This window comes from Bos indicus x Bos taurus, chromosome 11 (assembly GCF_003369695.1).
Source record: "Bos indicus x Bos taurus breed Angus x Brahman F1 hybrid chromosome 11, Bos_hybrid_MaternalHap_v2.0, whole genome shotgun sequence".
Classification (NCBI taxonomy): domain Eukaryota; kingdom Metazoa; phylum Chordata; class Mammalia; order Artiodactyla; family Bovidae; genus Bos; species Bos indicus x Bos taurus.
In genome coordinates this window covers 73581331-73594326 of record NC_040086.1, presented here as the reverse complement: position 1 = coordinate 73594326, position 12996 = coordinate 73581331, and the positions used below count along the sequence as shown (strand labels likewise).

Here is a 12996-nt window from a genome sequence, read left to right as displayed (position 1 = left end):
CCTGGTCTGATTCATTCATAGATCAAAGATCAGAGATGGTCTGTCAAGATTAGGTTCAATAAAGAAATAAACAGCTAGCATTCTCAAGGTGCTTTACAATTTATAAAGTGCCCTTACAGACCTATCCCCCATCCCCAACAGGTGACAAACACTCCCGTGAGCAGTCCCCCACCTGACATCCCAGCCCTACTTCACCATGGCTTGTCTAAAGCTTCCCCAATGCAAAAGAACACTGGGCATGGGTGTTCCATGTGGGGGACTGTCCCCCAACAAGGCTGCTTCCTAGTGTTTGGTCCTAAGCCCTCTTCCTTTCTGATTCTACACACTGTCCTTAGGCAACCCCTCATCCTCCCTATGGTTTTGGGTACCACTTAAAGGCTGATGATCCCCAAATCTAGAACCCATGACCTCTCTTCTAAGCGCCAGATCTTAAGCCCAGGGCCTGGTATACAGAAGGTGTTCAATAACGATCCACTGAATAATCTGATAGTTCCACCTGGATATCCCACAGGCACTTGAGCCTGAACTCATCTTCTCCATCCTCTGATTCCATCTTGGTGAGTGGCCTTCATGGTATCATGCCTGGACTACTTTAATAGCCTCCTAAACAGTTTCAACCTTACTCAAGTCCACCAGAAGGATTCTATTAAATACAAATCAGATCCTGTCTGTCTCCGTCTTCAATGAAGCCTCATCATTAGAGGAAAAAGCCAAAATTCCTTCCATGAAGCCTCATCATTAGAGGAATAAAGCCCAAATTCCTTAGCCCTTCCACTGCTTAGCTTCTCCATACCTGTATCTCTAGCTCCTGCCACCCACTCCTGCTCCTGTCACACAGAATTCTCACCAATCCAAAGCAAGTTAGAATCTCCTATGACTCTGATCAGAAAGCCCTGTTCCCGCTGCTCCCCCTGGTAAACTCCTACTTATCCTTCAAAACCCAGCTCAACAGTGAGCTCTTAGGAAGCCTTTCTCTGTTTCCTGAGGCAGGGTCTCTTTCACTAATAGACTTATACCACAACCTGGGAGCTCCCTGATGCCAAGGGATGACTTTCACTCATTCTTTGTATACTCCTGCCTAGAATGATGCTTGGTAAGTGACACAGGAAATATAGTTTCTCTTCAGACTAGAGGAACTAGCAGGAAGGTGGGCTGGGATGGTGAGAGCTCCAACTCTGCTCATTCATTCTTCTACACGATCTTATGCAAATCATTTTTGCCCAAGGTCAAGATTAGATCTAGGCCAACAGGATATCAATGACTCATTTTCTGGGCCCCTAAAACCCTTTTCTATTGCTGCTTTTTCCCTAGACAAGAAAAAAAAAATTATTAACAAGTGGTAAGGAAGTACAAGACTAGCACTCCTGAAGAGTTATAAGTCTTGCTTTAAAAATGTCATTTTCAAATCACTTAAATTAACATCAGAACGTTTCCCTAGCCTGGATCTAACCAAATATTTACCAAACTCTCAGAGTTGATGAGGAATGAAATAAAGATAAAAGCAAAGCAGGAATGTATTTATTCAACACACATGTATAGAGGGAGAGTCAGGACCAAGGCACCACAAGGGGCTGTACTAATGGCCTCACTCTCCCTGGGGTAAATGACAATCTGCTAAGAGAGACAAACTGGACGTGTTTCTGATGGATGCGCACAAGCAAATTTCCACCTCCTGAGAAAGGAATACAAACCAGGCTGCCCATCTAGCTGATATGTGGAGAGAAAGGGCCAGGATTGGTGCTGGGGTCGTGACTGGAGGCAGTGTGCCCTCCTCCACCCCGGACAGTGCCCTGGACAGGGCGAGTATGTGTGTTTGAAAAAGAGAACAAATTCTTCTTCAGAACATAAGGCAAATCCCAAGCAGACGAACCATGAGCTATCATCTTTTCATATGCAAGGCAGTTTTTAACTTTGAGTATCTTAGAAATGATGTGTTGGGTCTCATAGAGAATCAATACCTTCAAAAAGTTATATACAGTATCTGCAGAAGACTGGTTCCAGGGACTGTCACGAATAACAAGGGCATATATTAACATAAAGTGACACAGTACAACGAAGACAGTCTGCTCTCCGTATGTGTAAGTTTCACATCCACGGATACAGAGAAATAACTATACTGCAGACCACACTTCTAACTTCTGAAGCATCCTAAGGTACCCCACCCAGACTCATGGCTCTCTTCATCTCTTTCCCCCAACATCCCTCATGCACCCCCTGGTTTAGTAAAAAGCCTCAGAAGACGGCGGCCCTCCATTCCTTCCTTCCTCATATGTACATATCACTCTCACATCAAGGGGTAGAACCAATTTCCCCTTATCCTGCACCTGGGTGACTTGCTTTGACCAATAGTGATGGGTCTAGCCTTTAAAATCTCTGATAACTACCATGATGCTGTGAAGAAGCCCAAGCTAACCACTTGGAAGGGTCACTTAGAGAAGCTCCAAGGCTCCAGGCATGTGTGTAAGACCTTGTTAGGCTCTGCCAGCATAGCTGTCAGCTGAATGCTGCTGCTGAAAGAAACAGTCCAGGCAGCCAAGTGAGTGGCCTTGGCCAGTGCATGGGAAGCAGGGCAGCACCCAGCTGAGCACAGAGAATCATGAGATTAAATAAACTGTTACTGTTTTAAGGCACTAAGTTTGAGGTTATGTTATATAACCACGGATAACTGAAACACAGAGTAAATGAAGGGATGGTGGTGGGGGTTAGTCGCAAAGCCATGTCTGATTCTTGTGACCTCATGGACTATGGCCTGCCAGGCTCCTCTGTCCATGGGATTCTCCAGGCTGGAATGGGTTGCCATTTCCTTCTCCAGGGGATCCTCCAGACCCAGGAATTGAACTCAGGTCTCCTGCATTGCAGGCAGATTCTTTACTGACATGTATAGTAAGGCCACTGAGAAACAGGCAACCCCACATTAGTGAACTTTCTAGAGAGCCAAAATGTAATCCTTATTCATCCAAACTTGTTCTTATCCATTTCTGATAAAAAATGTTTTTAGAATGTAGTATTAGACTTTACACTAAATGTAACCTAATGTTTTCTTGAAGTGGGGGTCATGATTATAGACATGGGTTATATAAGGTCCTGTAATAGAACAATGCCTCCTCCAGCCAGGAAGGTGTATACAGACTATCGGCTGCAACGCCCAGACAGATCGGCCTCTCCATAAGCAGCAATATGTCTGCCCCCAGAAACACCTCCTCATCCCCTGCATTGCTCCTTCTGATACTTGTGGGTGAAGAAACTGAGGACCCCATCCTGTTGGAACTGTATCTCAACAGATTCTCGGGGAAGATCTAAGGGGTTCTTTTATGATGGCAGAAGAGAAGGAACTCTGGAATTCCACTGGCCAGGTTCATATCCTGCTCCTCCGCTTGCTATGTAGCCCTGGATGAGCCATTTCACTCACATATTTCAGTGTCCTCATCTGTAACGCAAAAATACGATCTGCCTCTTGCTGGAATATGCTCAACTGAAACACTGCAAGAGCTCAGTAAACGTGAATACCCTGTCCATCCCCCAGGTTCACTGGGTCTGTACCTGGGGGTTATCTTTGAGTTCAAAATCTGAGTGTTGGTCAGGATGGTACCCATGGAAGTAGATCACCACGAGTGCATGTGTTCATGAGGGCACAGGTCGGAGAGGGGGTGGCCAAGTGTTTATTCAGGGTTGGAGGACCCAACTGGGGCTTCCCAGGTGGCTCAGGGGTAAAAAAACCCACCTGCCGATGCAGGAGACTCAGGTTGGATCCCTTAGAGGAGGAAATGGCAACCCACTCCAGTATTCTTGCCTGGGAAATCCCATGGACAGAGGAGCCTGGCAGGCTACAGTCCATGGGGTTGCAAAGAGTCAGACATGACTGAGCATCTTCACTTTCTTTCTTTAAGGACAGGAAAAGGCCCCAGAAAAATGCAGCCAGGGGAAGGGACTGAGAGGAAACTTTCTGCAAAGCTGTTACATGTTCAATAACTGACCATTCTTTCCCCCAGGCAGTTGGGTTCAGTGGCCTCCCGGTCCCCTCCTATGTGTTTCCTTGGTATTCCAGTTCCTACATGATGCCTGAATAGACACTTGTGGAGGATGAGCCACCTGTCCCACTGTGGGATGGGGGCAGAGCCCAGGGCCAATGGGACAAGAGACCTACTCCCAGTCTGTCTGTCTGTCTGTCACTCACACATACCTGTCACTCACACACACGCACACACGCGCGCACACGCACGCACACACACACACCTCTCGACTGCTGCAAGGAGCCAAGAGCTGGGTTGCTGTTGCCCACTCCCAGTCTGTCTGTCTGTCACTCACACACACACAGATACCTGTCTGTCTGACACACACACAAACCTACACACACACACACATAGACACACACACTTATCTCTGAGGCTGCAAGCCCCAGGCTATGTCCCCTCACATCCCCATCCAGCTCCTGTTCCTGCTCCCTGCACTCACTTCTCATGAACTCCTGGCCACGCCTCCACCAGGAACATTCTGTCACAGGCTTCTCCCCTCTTTACATCCAATTCCCAGGGGGAAACAGAGGGGCGCTCCCTGTGATATTTTAGGGCCTCCCGCCTCTTGGCCCTGTTCTTCAACGCTGCTTATAGCAAAGGCATCAGGGGACAGCCAAGGACGCAGGAAAGAGGTCGCAGAGAAAAAGAGGCTTTCAGGGATGCCCCCTGCCCCTCACCCTTCATCCCCTCCCAACCAGTGATCCCTCCCTAGTTACCAGTCCTCCTCCCTTCTCTCATCCTCCCAAGCCTCACTTTTCTCATCTGTAAAATGGAGCCAGTAACACCCAAGATCAGTTGAGATGATGCGTGTGAACCTGACTTTCAGCCTATACACAGGACATCTGCAGCATGAGCTCCCTCCAGCCTCCCAGAGCCAAATGCGCATTCACTAGGTGGATGATCTGCTATATAATTTGTAGGTGTGAAAGGAATCACACATCCACGGCTCCATCATGCTCTAATTTGTGAATAAAGGTCTTAACAGACTATTAATTCCATGAGAGAGTTTTGCTCCTGAATAGCCTCTTTGCTAGGAAATAAAGCTGTAAAATATTTCTCAGGGGTTCCTCACCCCTAATTTGCCAGACTTATTTTTTAAGGACCCTCTCAGAAGCTAACAGATGTCTGCAGCCACGTGTGAGGGCCTTGGGAGCAGCCACTGGCCACAGGAATGTTCCCCATCTTGGCTGCATCTTCTTCCCGCCCCATCTTCCCCTTCGTTCTCACCCATCAGCAGCTGCCTGGCCCTGCCCTTGACCCCTTCTCTGCTTCGTCAGCTCACAGATGGGGCAGTAAAAGGCAAGCTGGGCCAGGACCCAGGCAAGGGGAGGGATGTGGGGAAAGCCAGTTTGCTTCTCCCTCCCCAGCCCCACACTGTGCTCTCCTTCACCACAGCCTCTGACATCATTATCTGACTCTCTTCAGTCCCAGACCTGCAAGCTGCAAGGCCCATACTTGTTGCTCAGTCAAAGCCACTCACCCACTAATAAATGAAGCCCCAGTGTCACCCCATCCCACAGCCCCTGACTCCACCTGCTCTTCCTGCTGGATCCCCAACCAGCCTGCCTCCATGAGAAGAGCCAGGCAGGGTAGGCTGGGTGGCTTGCCTCTGATACTTCAGGCTACTCCAAGGCCCCATGTCCTTCTATCTCCTCCCACCCCAGACTCAAGTACGGGTTTGTGGGGATGAAGGGCCAGAGGAAGCACACTCAGGCATTGGGAACATTCCTTTGGTGCTGCTGGCACTCACAAAGCCCCAGAAACCCAGTGTCTACTTCTAACTGCGAAACTGAGTTCACCCCCCACCAACCCAGGAGAGAGTCCCTGGCTGGAGCCAACAGGTGATGGCAGAAGAGAAAGCAAAAGGAGTCTGTGGGCAGAAGAAAGTGACGCAAGGAAGCGCCCGGTGTTACTCGGACTGTCGGGGGGAAGGGGGTCTGGCTGCCTGGTCCTCATATCCCTGTCCTCCAGCCCTGCCCTCTTCTATGCTGGCACCCCATCCCGGGGGGCTTCAGGGGCCCAGGGGAGCAGCAGGCAGGTGAGCTTCATCCCAAGGCTGTTAGGGGGAGGTGTCCAGGTGTTCTCCCCACAGCAGCAGGGGGCCACAGGGGGCCCCCTCAGGGCTCCATCGTGCTCCTAGAAACTGAATGCAGGGCCCCTATGACTTAAGACTTTGGTGGGTGGGCCTGGGAATGCAGGCACCTTTTCAGAAAGTCATATTAGTCCCAAACAAGTGACTCAGAAAGTTCTGGAACACAGCCCACTGAAGGCTGGGGCCTCCTGCATTCTATCTCAGGCTCCCAAACAGACCCTGGGAGCCCCGTCTCTCTCCCCTTCTAGTCCCAAAGCTGTATCCAAGGCACTACTTCCATGTCAAGGTCATGCTCTCCTGGGATGCTAACAACTGCTATTCTTGATTTACTTATTTTCTCTCTTTTTTTTTTTTCCTGTTTCCTAATCTTTTGGAGTTTCTGTTTCTTAGCGCCCCAAAGACATCAGCAATCAAGTATTCACCCTCTGGGCTCCAATGTGGAGAATGTCTGATTTGCCTCCTTCATAGGCAGCGAAGCATACTGGAAATTCATGGGGTCCAGGGACCCCGGCAAAGAGGAAAAAGCTAGAAGTGACTGGTTAGATAAAGGAAAGGGTTCAGAGTTTGATCCCAGGCCCCAAGGGCTGCTATGCCCACCGATCTGCCCGCAAGCTGTGCTTTTCACTGATTCCCAAAAGGAATGCCTCTCACCATTCTTGCCCAGATAGCTTCCAGCAGGACCCTCAGCTGGCAAGGGCACAACTTGAAGTTCGCCAACTTGGAAGTCATTAGGGGTATGGCAGGCTGTCACCCTTTTATGAACAGGGCCTTGGAAGGAAAAGGGACCTTCTAGTGTGCCTGCATGAATCCATGCACACCAGCCCAGGGCTGGGCCCCTGCAGAATCAAGGCACAAAGCTTCTGTGAGATGACTGCATGAGCCAGAATGGGAAAACAGGAAGAATCTTGGTCCAAGAACCGGGGAAAAAGTTAAAACAGAGGAAAAAACCTGTGTTTTCCTCTAACCAAGAGGGAGGCAACGGGGCGGCCCCACAGGGTGCTTGCATCGACCACCAGCACTGCTGTGCCCTTGGAGACTCAGCCCCACATCCCAGGAGATTCTGGCTGAGATGGGGGCGGTGGTGTGACATAGAAGGAAGAGTCCTGAAATGGGAATCTGGACACGGACATTGCAGCTACCCACTGCCATACCTAGCTGTGTGGACTGAGAGAGGTCACTCTCCATCTCTGGGCTCATACACAAAATGAGGAAAAAGTAGCGAGTAGGATACACAGCTGTGGAATTCACAGACTCTCAGCCCTATGGAACCCCCATCGCCCCATAGGTGACCCAGCTCAGAAGGCCAGGCATCATATCTCCACAGCCCCTCAGCACCTACCCAGGGTCTTGGCATCCAGTGGGGAGCACAGACTATTAAGTTGAAGCCAAACTTCCGCCCCTTCCAGCAGAAGGCTTCCTCCAGAACCAGCAGACCCTCCCTCACTGTGGCTGGCTACTCTGTCCCCGTCTGCATCCCCGCACCACAGCTCCCAGGGGGAGACCACCACGCCATCATCTGAGCACTCAAGCACCCTGAGCTCTCAGCAGCAGAAGTGGGATCTGTGACAACCACACAGTCCTTCACATCTTGTTCTTTGAGGTCACCCACAACCTTTCATCTTGATAACAGCAGCGTTAGGCAGGCAAACACCGTCCCCACTGGGCAGAGGCACACTGAGTCCACACAGTCAGCCTCTTGCTGAAGCCACTCAATGCCAAGTTAAGAGGCCAGAAGCCAGGGGAGCCCTCTTTCCCCACAAGAGTCCTTCCCGGCAGGGGTCAGTGACAAAGACAAGGCTGCCTCACTTGAGATCAGGCCCAGGCCCTTCCGGCCACCCACTCAGGCTGGGCGTGGGTTGACAGAGTGGCCAATGTCCGGAAATCCTCTGATCCCTCAAGCCACAGACCAGTGCTCCTGCGAAGCCAGGGGTTGAGAGAGAGGTGGTCCTTCCTACACACGTAGATGAGACCCCCAGACCACCCACTGTCCGAAACAGGTACCCTCAGCTGAGAGCCGCTGGGGAGGGAAGTCACTGGCCGGGTCAAAAGGCGGGACTCACCTCCCTCAGCAACTGCACTCCCTTCAGCCCATCCTGCTGCTGCTGGGCCACAGTGACCCCCAAGACGAGTGTGTGCACGACGCAGGAGACCACGGAGATGATGACAATGGGGCTGAGGCTGAGCGGCAGCGTGATGAAGAAGGAGAAGACGAAGAAGGCCTGCCAGCCCACCGTGTCGCTGGCCGCATGGGCACGGGAGAAGTTCAGGCCCAGGTAGGAGAAGACCTGGGCTGATATCAGCAGCCACAGCAGGTAGGGCACCACTCTCCGAGTGACCCGGTTGGGGAGCAGCCCCTTTTTGCAGAGCACGAAAAGGATGATGTCCAACACCAGCCCGACCCCAGCCACGGCCAGGGGGGCCAGCTTGTCGCCAGAGAAGACCACAGCGCACATGACCACCACATAGCAGTCGAAGAGGGCCGCGAAGACCACCAGCACCAGCAGGGTCTCGTGGCGCTGCCTCTTGAAGTAGGTCTGGTACAGGTTCTCCAAGGACTCTGGTACGAAGGTCAGCCGCATGAAGCGAGGCAAGCAGAGGCACGACCCCGAGTTCCGGACAGAGATTTCATGGGTCCGGCCCACCCCGCGGTCCGGGTCCGAAGGCAGGCTGACAGAGTACTCGGCCGAGTACTCCGCGGAGTACTCAGGCTCGGAGAAGCCCTGGGTCCTCGGCATCCTGGCTGGTATCTGCTTCTACTGGCTCCGGAGAAGCCGGCCGTAGAGCAGAGGAAGCGCTCTGGCACGGGCCACCTACCGGGACTCTCGGAGACCTGGGGCCACTTTGGGCAGGAACGCAGAGCGGGATTCCAGGGCCCAGGGAGCGCTGACCATCTGGAACTTAAAAGGACATCACTGAGTAGAAGCCCCTCTTCCTTCCTACCCGAGCTTTCTCCACGACCTGCCCCAGCCCTCCGGGAAGAATCCTTGCTGCCAGAGGCTCCAAAACCGAGGCCTTTCTCCCGCCACCCCAACGCTCACGGCCACCACCCGACCACACACATACTTAGTCTTGTCCACCCAAACACTCTGCTTCCTGTCTCCGGCTGTGGACGGGCCTGGCTACCTCTCCACCATCCCTGGTCTCTCTCCGTGTCATCTCAGTCTCTCGCACCCCCCTGATCTCATCTAAGTCGCCTCCAGGCCCAAGTCTTAGAATGTGAGGATAAAACATGCTCCAAGAAACCAGCGCCAGCCTGGGGGATTCCTGAATCTTTCTCTGTTTACTTCCCTTCCCAGCCAGCCCTTTGCCCCTGGGGCTCCCCATCTCCGGGCACTGTCTGCTCCGGAAGGCAGGCCCTGCCCCTGCGCTTACCTGTGAGGGAACTCGAGAACCGCGTGGCCCGGGCCAGTCCCCTCGCGGGCTGCGAGGCCGGGTCACGCGTGCAGCGGGAGGGGACAGGAGGGCTTGGCGCGCCCGGGGGCTGCTCTCCACGGAGCCGCGCCGCCCCGCTAGCGCTGCGGTCCCCGGTCCCCTCGCCGGGGCGCGACCCTCCCGCCGTCAGGCCGGGAAAGGCGCAGGGCTGCCCTTCAGCATCCACAGGCGCCCGGCCGCTGGAGAAAAGAGGAGGCGGCGGCGGCTAGAAAATCCGGGGGCGCCAGCCTCTTGGGCTGCGGCTCGCGGGCCCGGCGCCCTCCCTCTGGCCCCGCAGTGGTCGCGGTGGCGGCGGCGGCAGCGCGGCTAGGGGCGCACCGGGGGCCCTTGGCGGCGGGAGCGCGGGCCGAGGCCGGGGAAGCCCGCCAGCATCCTCTGCCCCGCCCGCGCGCCGAGCGGAGCCAGCCGAGCCCGGGCGCGCTGCACAGTGAGTCCCCGCGCGGCGCTGGCGGCTCCGGGGCCACGCGCGCTCCAGGCCCCTGGAGGCGGGCGGCGCCCCTCCCTCCCAGCAGTCGCCGCCCTCTCGGCGAGCGGGTCAGGAGCTGGGGCGGGAGTGGGGGGCAGGGGAGGTGCCGGGGGGGAGGTGCTCCGCTCGGGACCCCGACCCAGTGCGGGGGCAGGAGGAGGAGCGCGGGGGCGAGTTGCAGAGGCCCCCGCGGCCCCACGCTCCGGGACCGGGCGGCAATCGCTGCGTGGAAGCTCGGGGTGGGCGGCGGCAGGAAGGATGGGCTAGTCAGGGCCTTCCCCCCGCAGGCCCGGTCTCGGAAGATAAAAGCCCGGGACGTGCCCTCCCGCAGGTGAGGCACACTCGGGGCATCCCGGGCGCCCCCTCCTCTACCGCGGCTTCCTTCCGGGCTCGGAGAGGCGGGGGCTGAGGTTTGGGGACGACTCCCCTGCCCGGCGCGCTAGGCCTGTGTCCCCGCCCACCCTGGCAGCCCAAACGCCGGCCTGAGCTTGCCGCAGAAGGGCCCGCAACTGAGCCCGATTCTTGAAGGAAGAGGGTAGGAGTGGCCCAGGAGGCACGTGGAATTGAGAGAGACCCTGCTTCAAAACGGTCTCTTGTGCACACTCCACGTGTTTGAGGCGTTTTTTGAATGTAGGAACGCTGTTAAGAACGAAGATGCTCCTTTGAATGGTTAAGTCTATCTGTCTCTTGAAAGTTAAGTCGCTCAGTCCTGTCCGACTCTTTGCGACCCCGTGGACTGTAGCCCACCAGGCTTCTCCGTCCATGGGATTCTCCAGGCAAGAATACTGGAGTGGGTTGCCATTTCCTTCTCCAGGGGATCTTCCTGACCCAGGGATCGAACCCAGGTCTCCCGCATCAGAGGCAGATGCTTTAACCTCTGAGCCACCAGGGAAGCCACCAGTCTCTTTCACCTTAGTATAAATTACTTTCCTCGGATTTGACAAAACGTCTTGTCAAGATCAACCACAGGCTTTAGGAATTTAGATAAAGGGAGAGAAGGGAGGTAAGTTGTTTTGAAACACAAGAGACTATGTGGAGGGAGGAGGAAGGGAGTTGCTGAGGACGCCAGCCCTTTCAGGGTGGGCTTCCTGGGGAAAGCAGAACTCCAGCCCTCCAGGCCCTGGATGAAGGTGACTCCTGGATCTCTTGAGATCATCTGTGAGGGCCCTTTGCAGAACCTCAGGGGGTAGATTAGTTGGAGACTCGATCCTATCACAGTTTTTTCTGTCTGTTTCTCATACTAACTACAAAAAACTACTAACCTCAGCTCAAACCTGTCAGGGTTTGCTTCCAAAGATGAGAAATATGACATCAAATTAGGAGGAGGGTAATTTCAATAATCCCTGGGTCAGGAAGATCCTCTGGAGAAGGAAATGGCAACCCACTCCCTTATTGCCCAGAGAATCCCAAGGACAGAAGCCTGGCAGGCTACAGTCCACAGGGTCGCAGAAGAGTAGACAAGACTGAAGTGACTAAACAGCAAACAACAGTTTCAATAAAGCAGCATTTCCCCCCGTTGGAATTCAAATATTTATTTTGAATCGTTCAGTTCAGTCGCTCAGTTGTGTCCAACTCTCTGCAACCCCATGGACTGCAGCACACCTGTCCATCACCAACTTCGGAAGCTTACCCAAACTCATGTCCATTGAGTCAGTGATGCCATCCAACCATTTCATCCTCTGTCGTCCCCTTCTTCTCCCGCCTTCAATCTTTCCCAGCATCAGGGTCTTTTCAAACGAATCAGTTCTTCGCATCAGGTGGTCAAAGTATTGGAGTTTCAGCTTCAAGATCAGTCCTTCCAATGAATATTCAGAAATGATTTCCTTTAGGATTGACTGGTTGGATCTCCTTGCTGTCCAAGGGACTGTTGAGTCTTCTCCAACACCACAGTTCAAAAGCATCAATTCTTTGGCACTCAGCTTTCTTTATGGTCCAACTCTCACATCCATACATGACTACTGGAAGACAGACCTTTGTTGGCAAAGTAATGTCTCTGCTTTTTAATATGCTGTCTAGATTGGTTAGAACTTTTCTTCCAAGGAGTAAGCGTCTTTTAATTTCATGGCTGCAGTCAAAATCTGCAGTGCTTTTGGAGCCCCCCAAAATAGTCTGTCACTGTTTCCACTATTTCCCCATCTATTTGCCATGAAGTGATGGGACCAGATGCCATGATCTTAGTTTTCTGAATTTTGAATCGTTACACAATGTTAAAGGAGGCACGTTTTTTATGTTTAACCAAGTGCTTATGCTCTTGCTTTAATCGTGTTTGACTCTGTGCGACCCTATGGACTGTAGCCAGCTAGGCTCCCCTGTCCATGGGATTCTCGGCAAGAATACTGGAATGGGTTGCCCTCCCTCCTCCAGGGTATCTTCCCAACCCAGGGACTGAATCTGCATCTCTTATGTCTCCTGCATTAGCAGGCGGATTCTTTACCACCACCAACACAACCAAGATACATGGGTTAATAAAAGGAAAAAGAAAAAGCTGATAAATTGAGCCTGCTTGGGTGCAAGGGATAAGCACATTGTGCCTTCTGTGAATCCCTCCTGTTTTCCTGGCACACATGCCAACTCTTGAGGTTCTGTGGAGCTCCCCACTTGGCAAGGCCACGCCCAGCCCCTGGGCCCTGTGGGTTTCATGATGAGCCTGCTTCCACCACCCATGCCCTGGCCTCTCCTCCCCACAAATCCCGTGAAGGGAGCGGGTTCCACACAGAAATCTCTCGCCCCCTCCTACTCTGACTGCTGACCTCACTGCTCTGCTCCCTGGCCTTCCACAGTCCTCCTCTCTCAGCCGTGCCACCTGTTCAACAGACCTGTGCTGAGAGCACCCAGGATGCCCAGCCAGCCCAGGCATCCATCAGGAAAGACTAGAGGAGCCACCTTGCCCGTGCTCTCAAGATGCTTGCCGGCTCTGCCAGGGTACTATGTCCACCAAGATAGACCCTCAGCTGAGCACAGGCCACCTGAAACAGGGCCTTTCAGGACCAGAG

At 53.5% G+C, this 12996-nt stretch overlaps 1 protein-coding gene across 2 annotated transcripts in view; it reads right to left on the bottom strand.

Moving 5' to 3' along the window:
* Positions 1-9913, bottom strand: part of ADCY3 (adenylate cyclase 3) — an 83782-nt gene extending 73869 nt beyond the window's left edge. Inside the window, exons 1-2 of one of the 2 annotated variants that reach the window (XM_027555926.1) lie at positions 9478-9913; positions 8166-9002 (exon numbers count right to left, since the gene is read on the bottom strand). In XM_027555926.1, the coding sequence (XP_027411727.1) occupies positions 8166-8840 (675 nt within the window). In that variant the 5' untranslated portion in view covers positions 8841-9002; positions 9478-9913. The remainder of the gene's footprint in view (positions 1-8165; positions 9003-9477) is intronic. The other variant, XM_027555927.1, reaches the window with a different exon arrangement.
* Positions 9914-12996: the final 3083 nt, after the last annotated feature.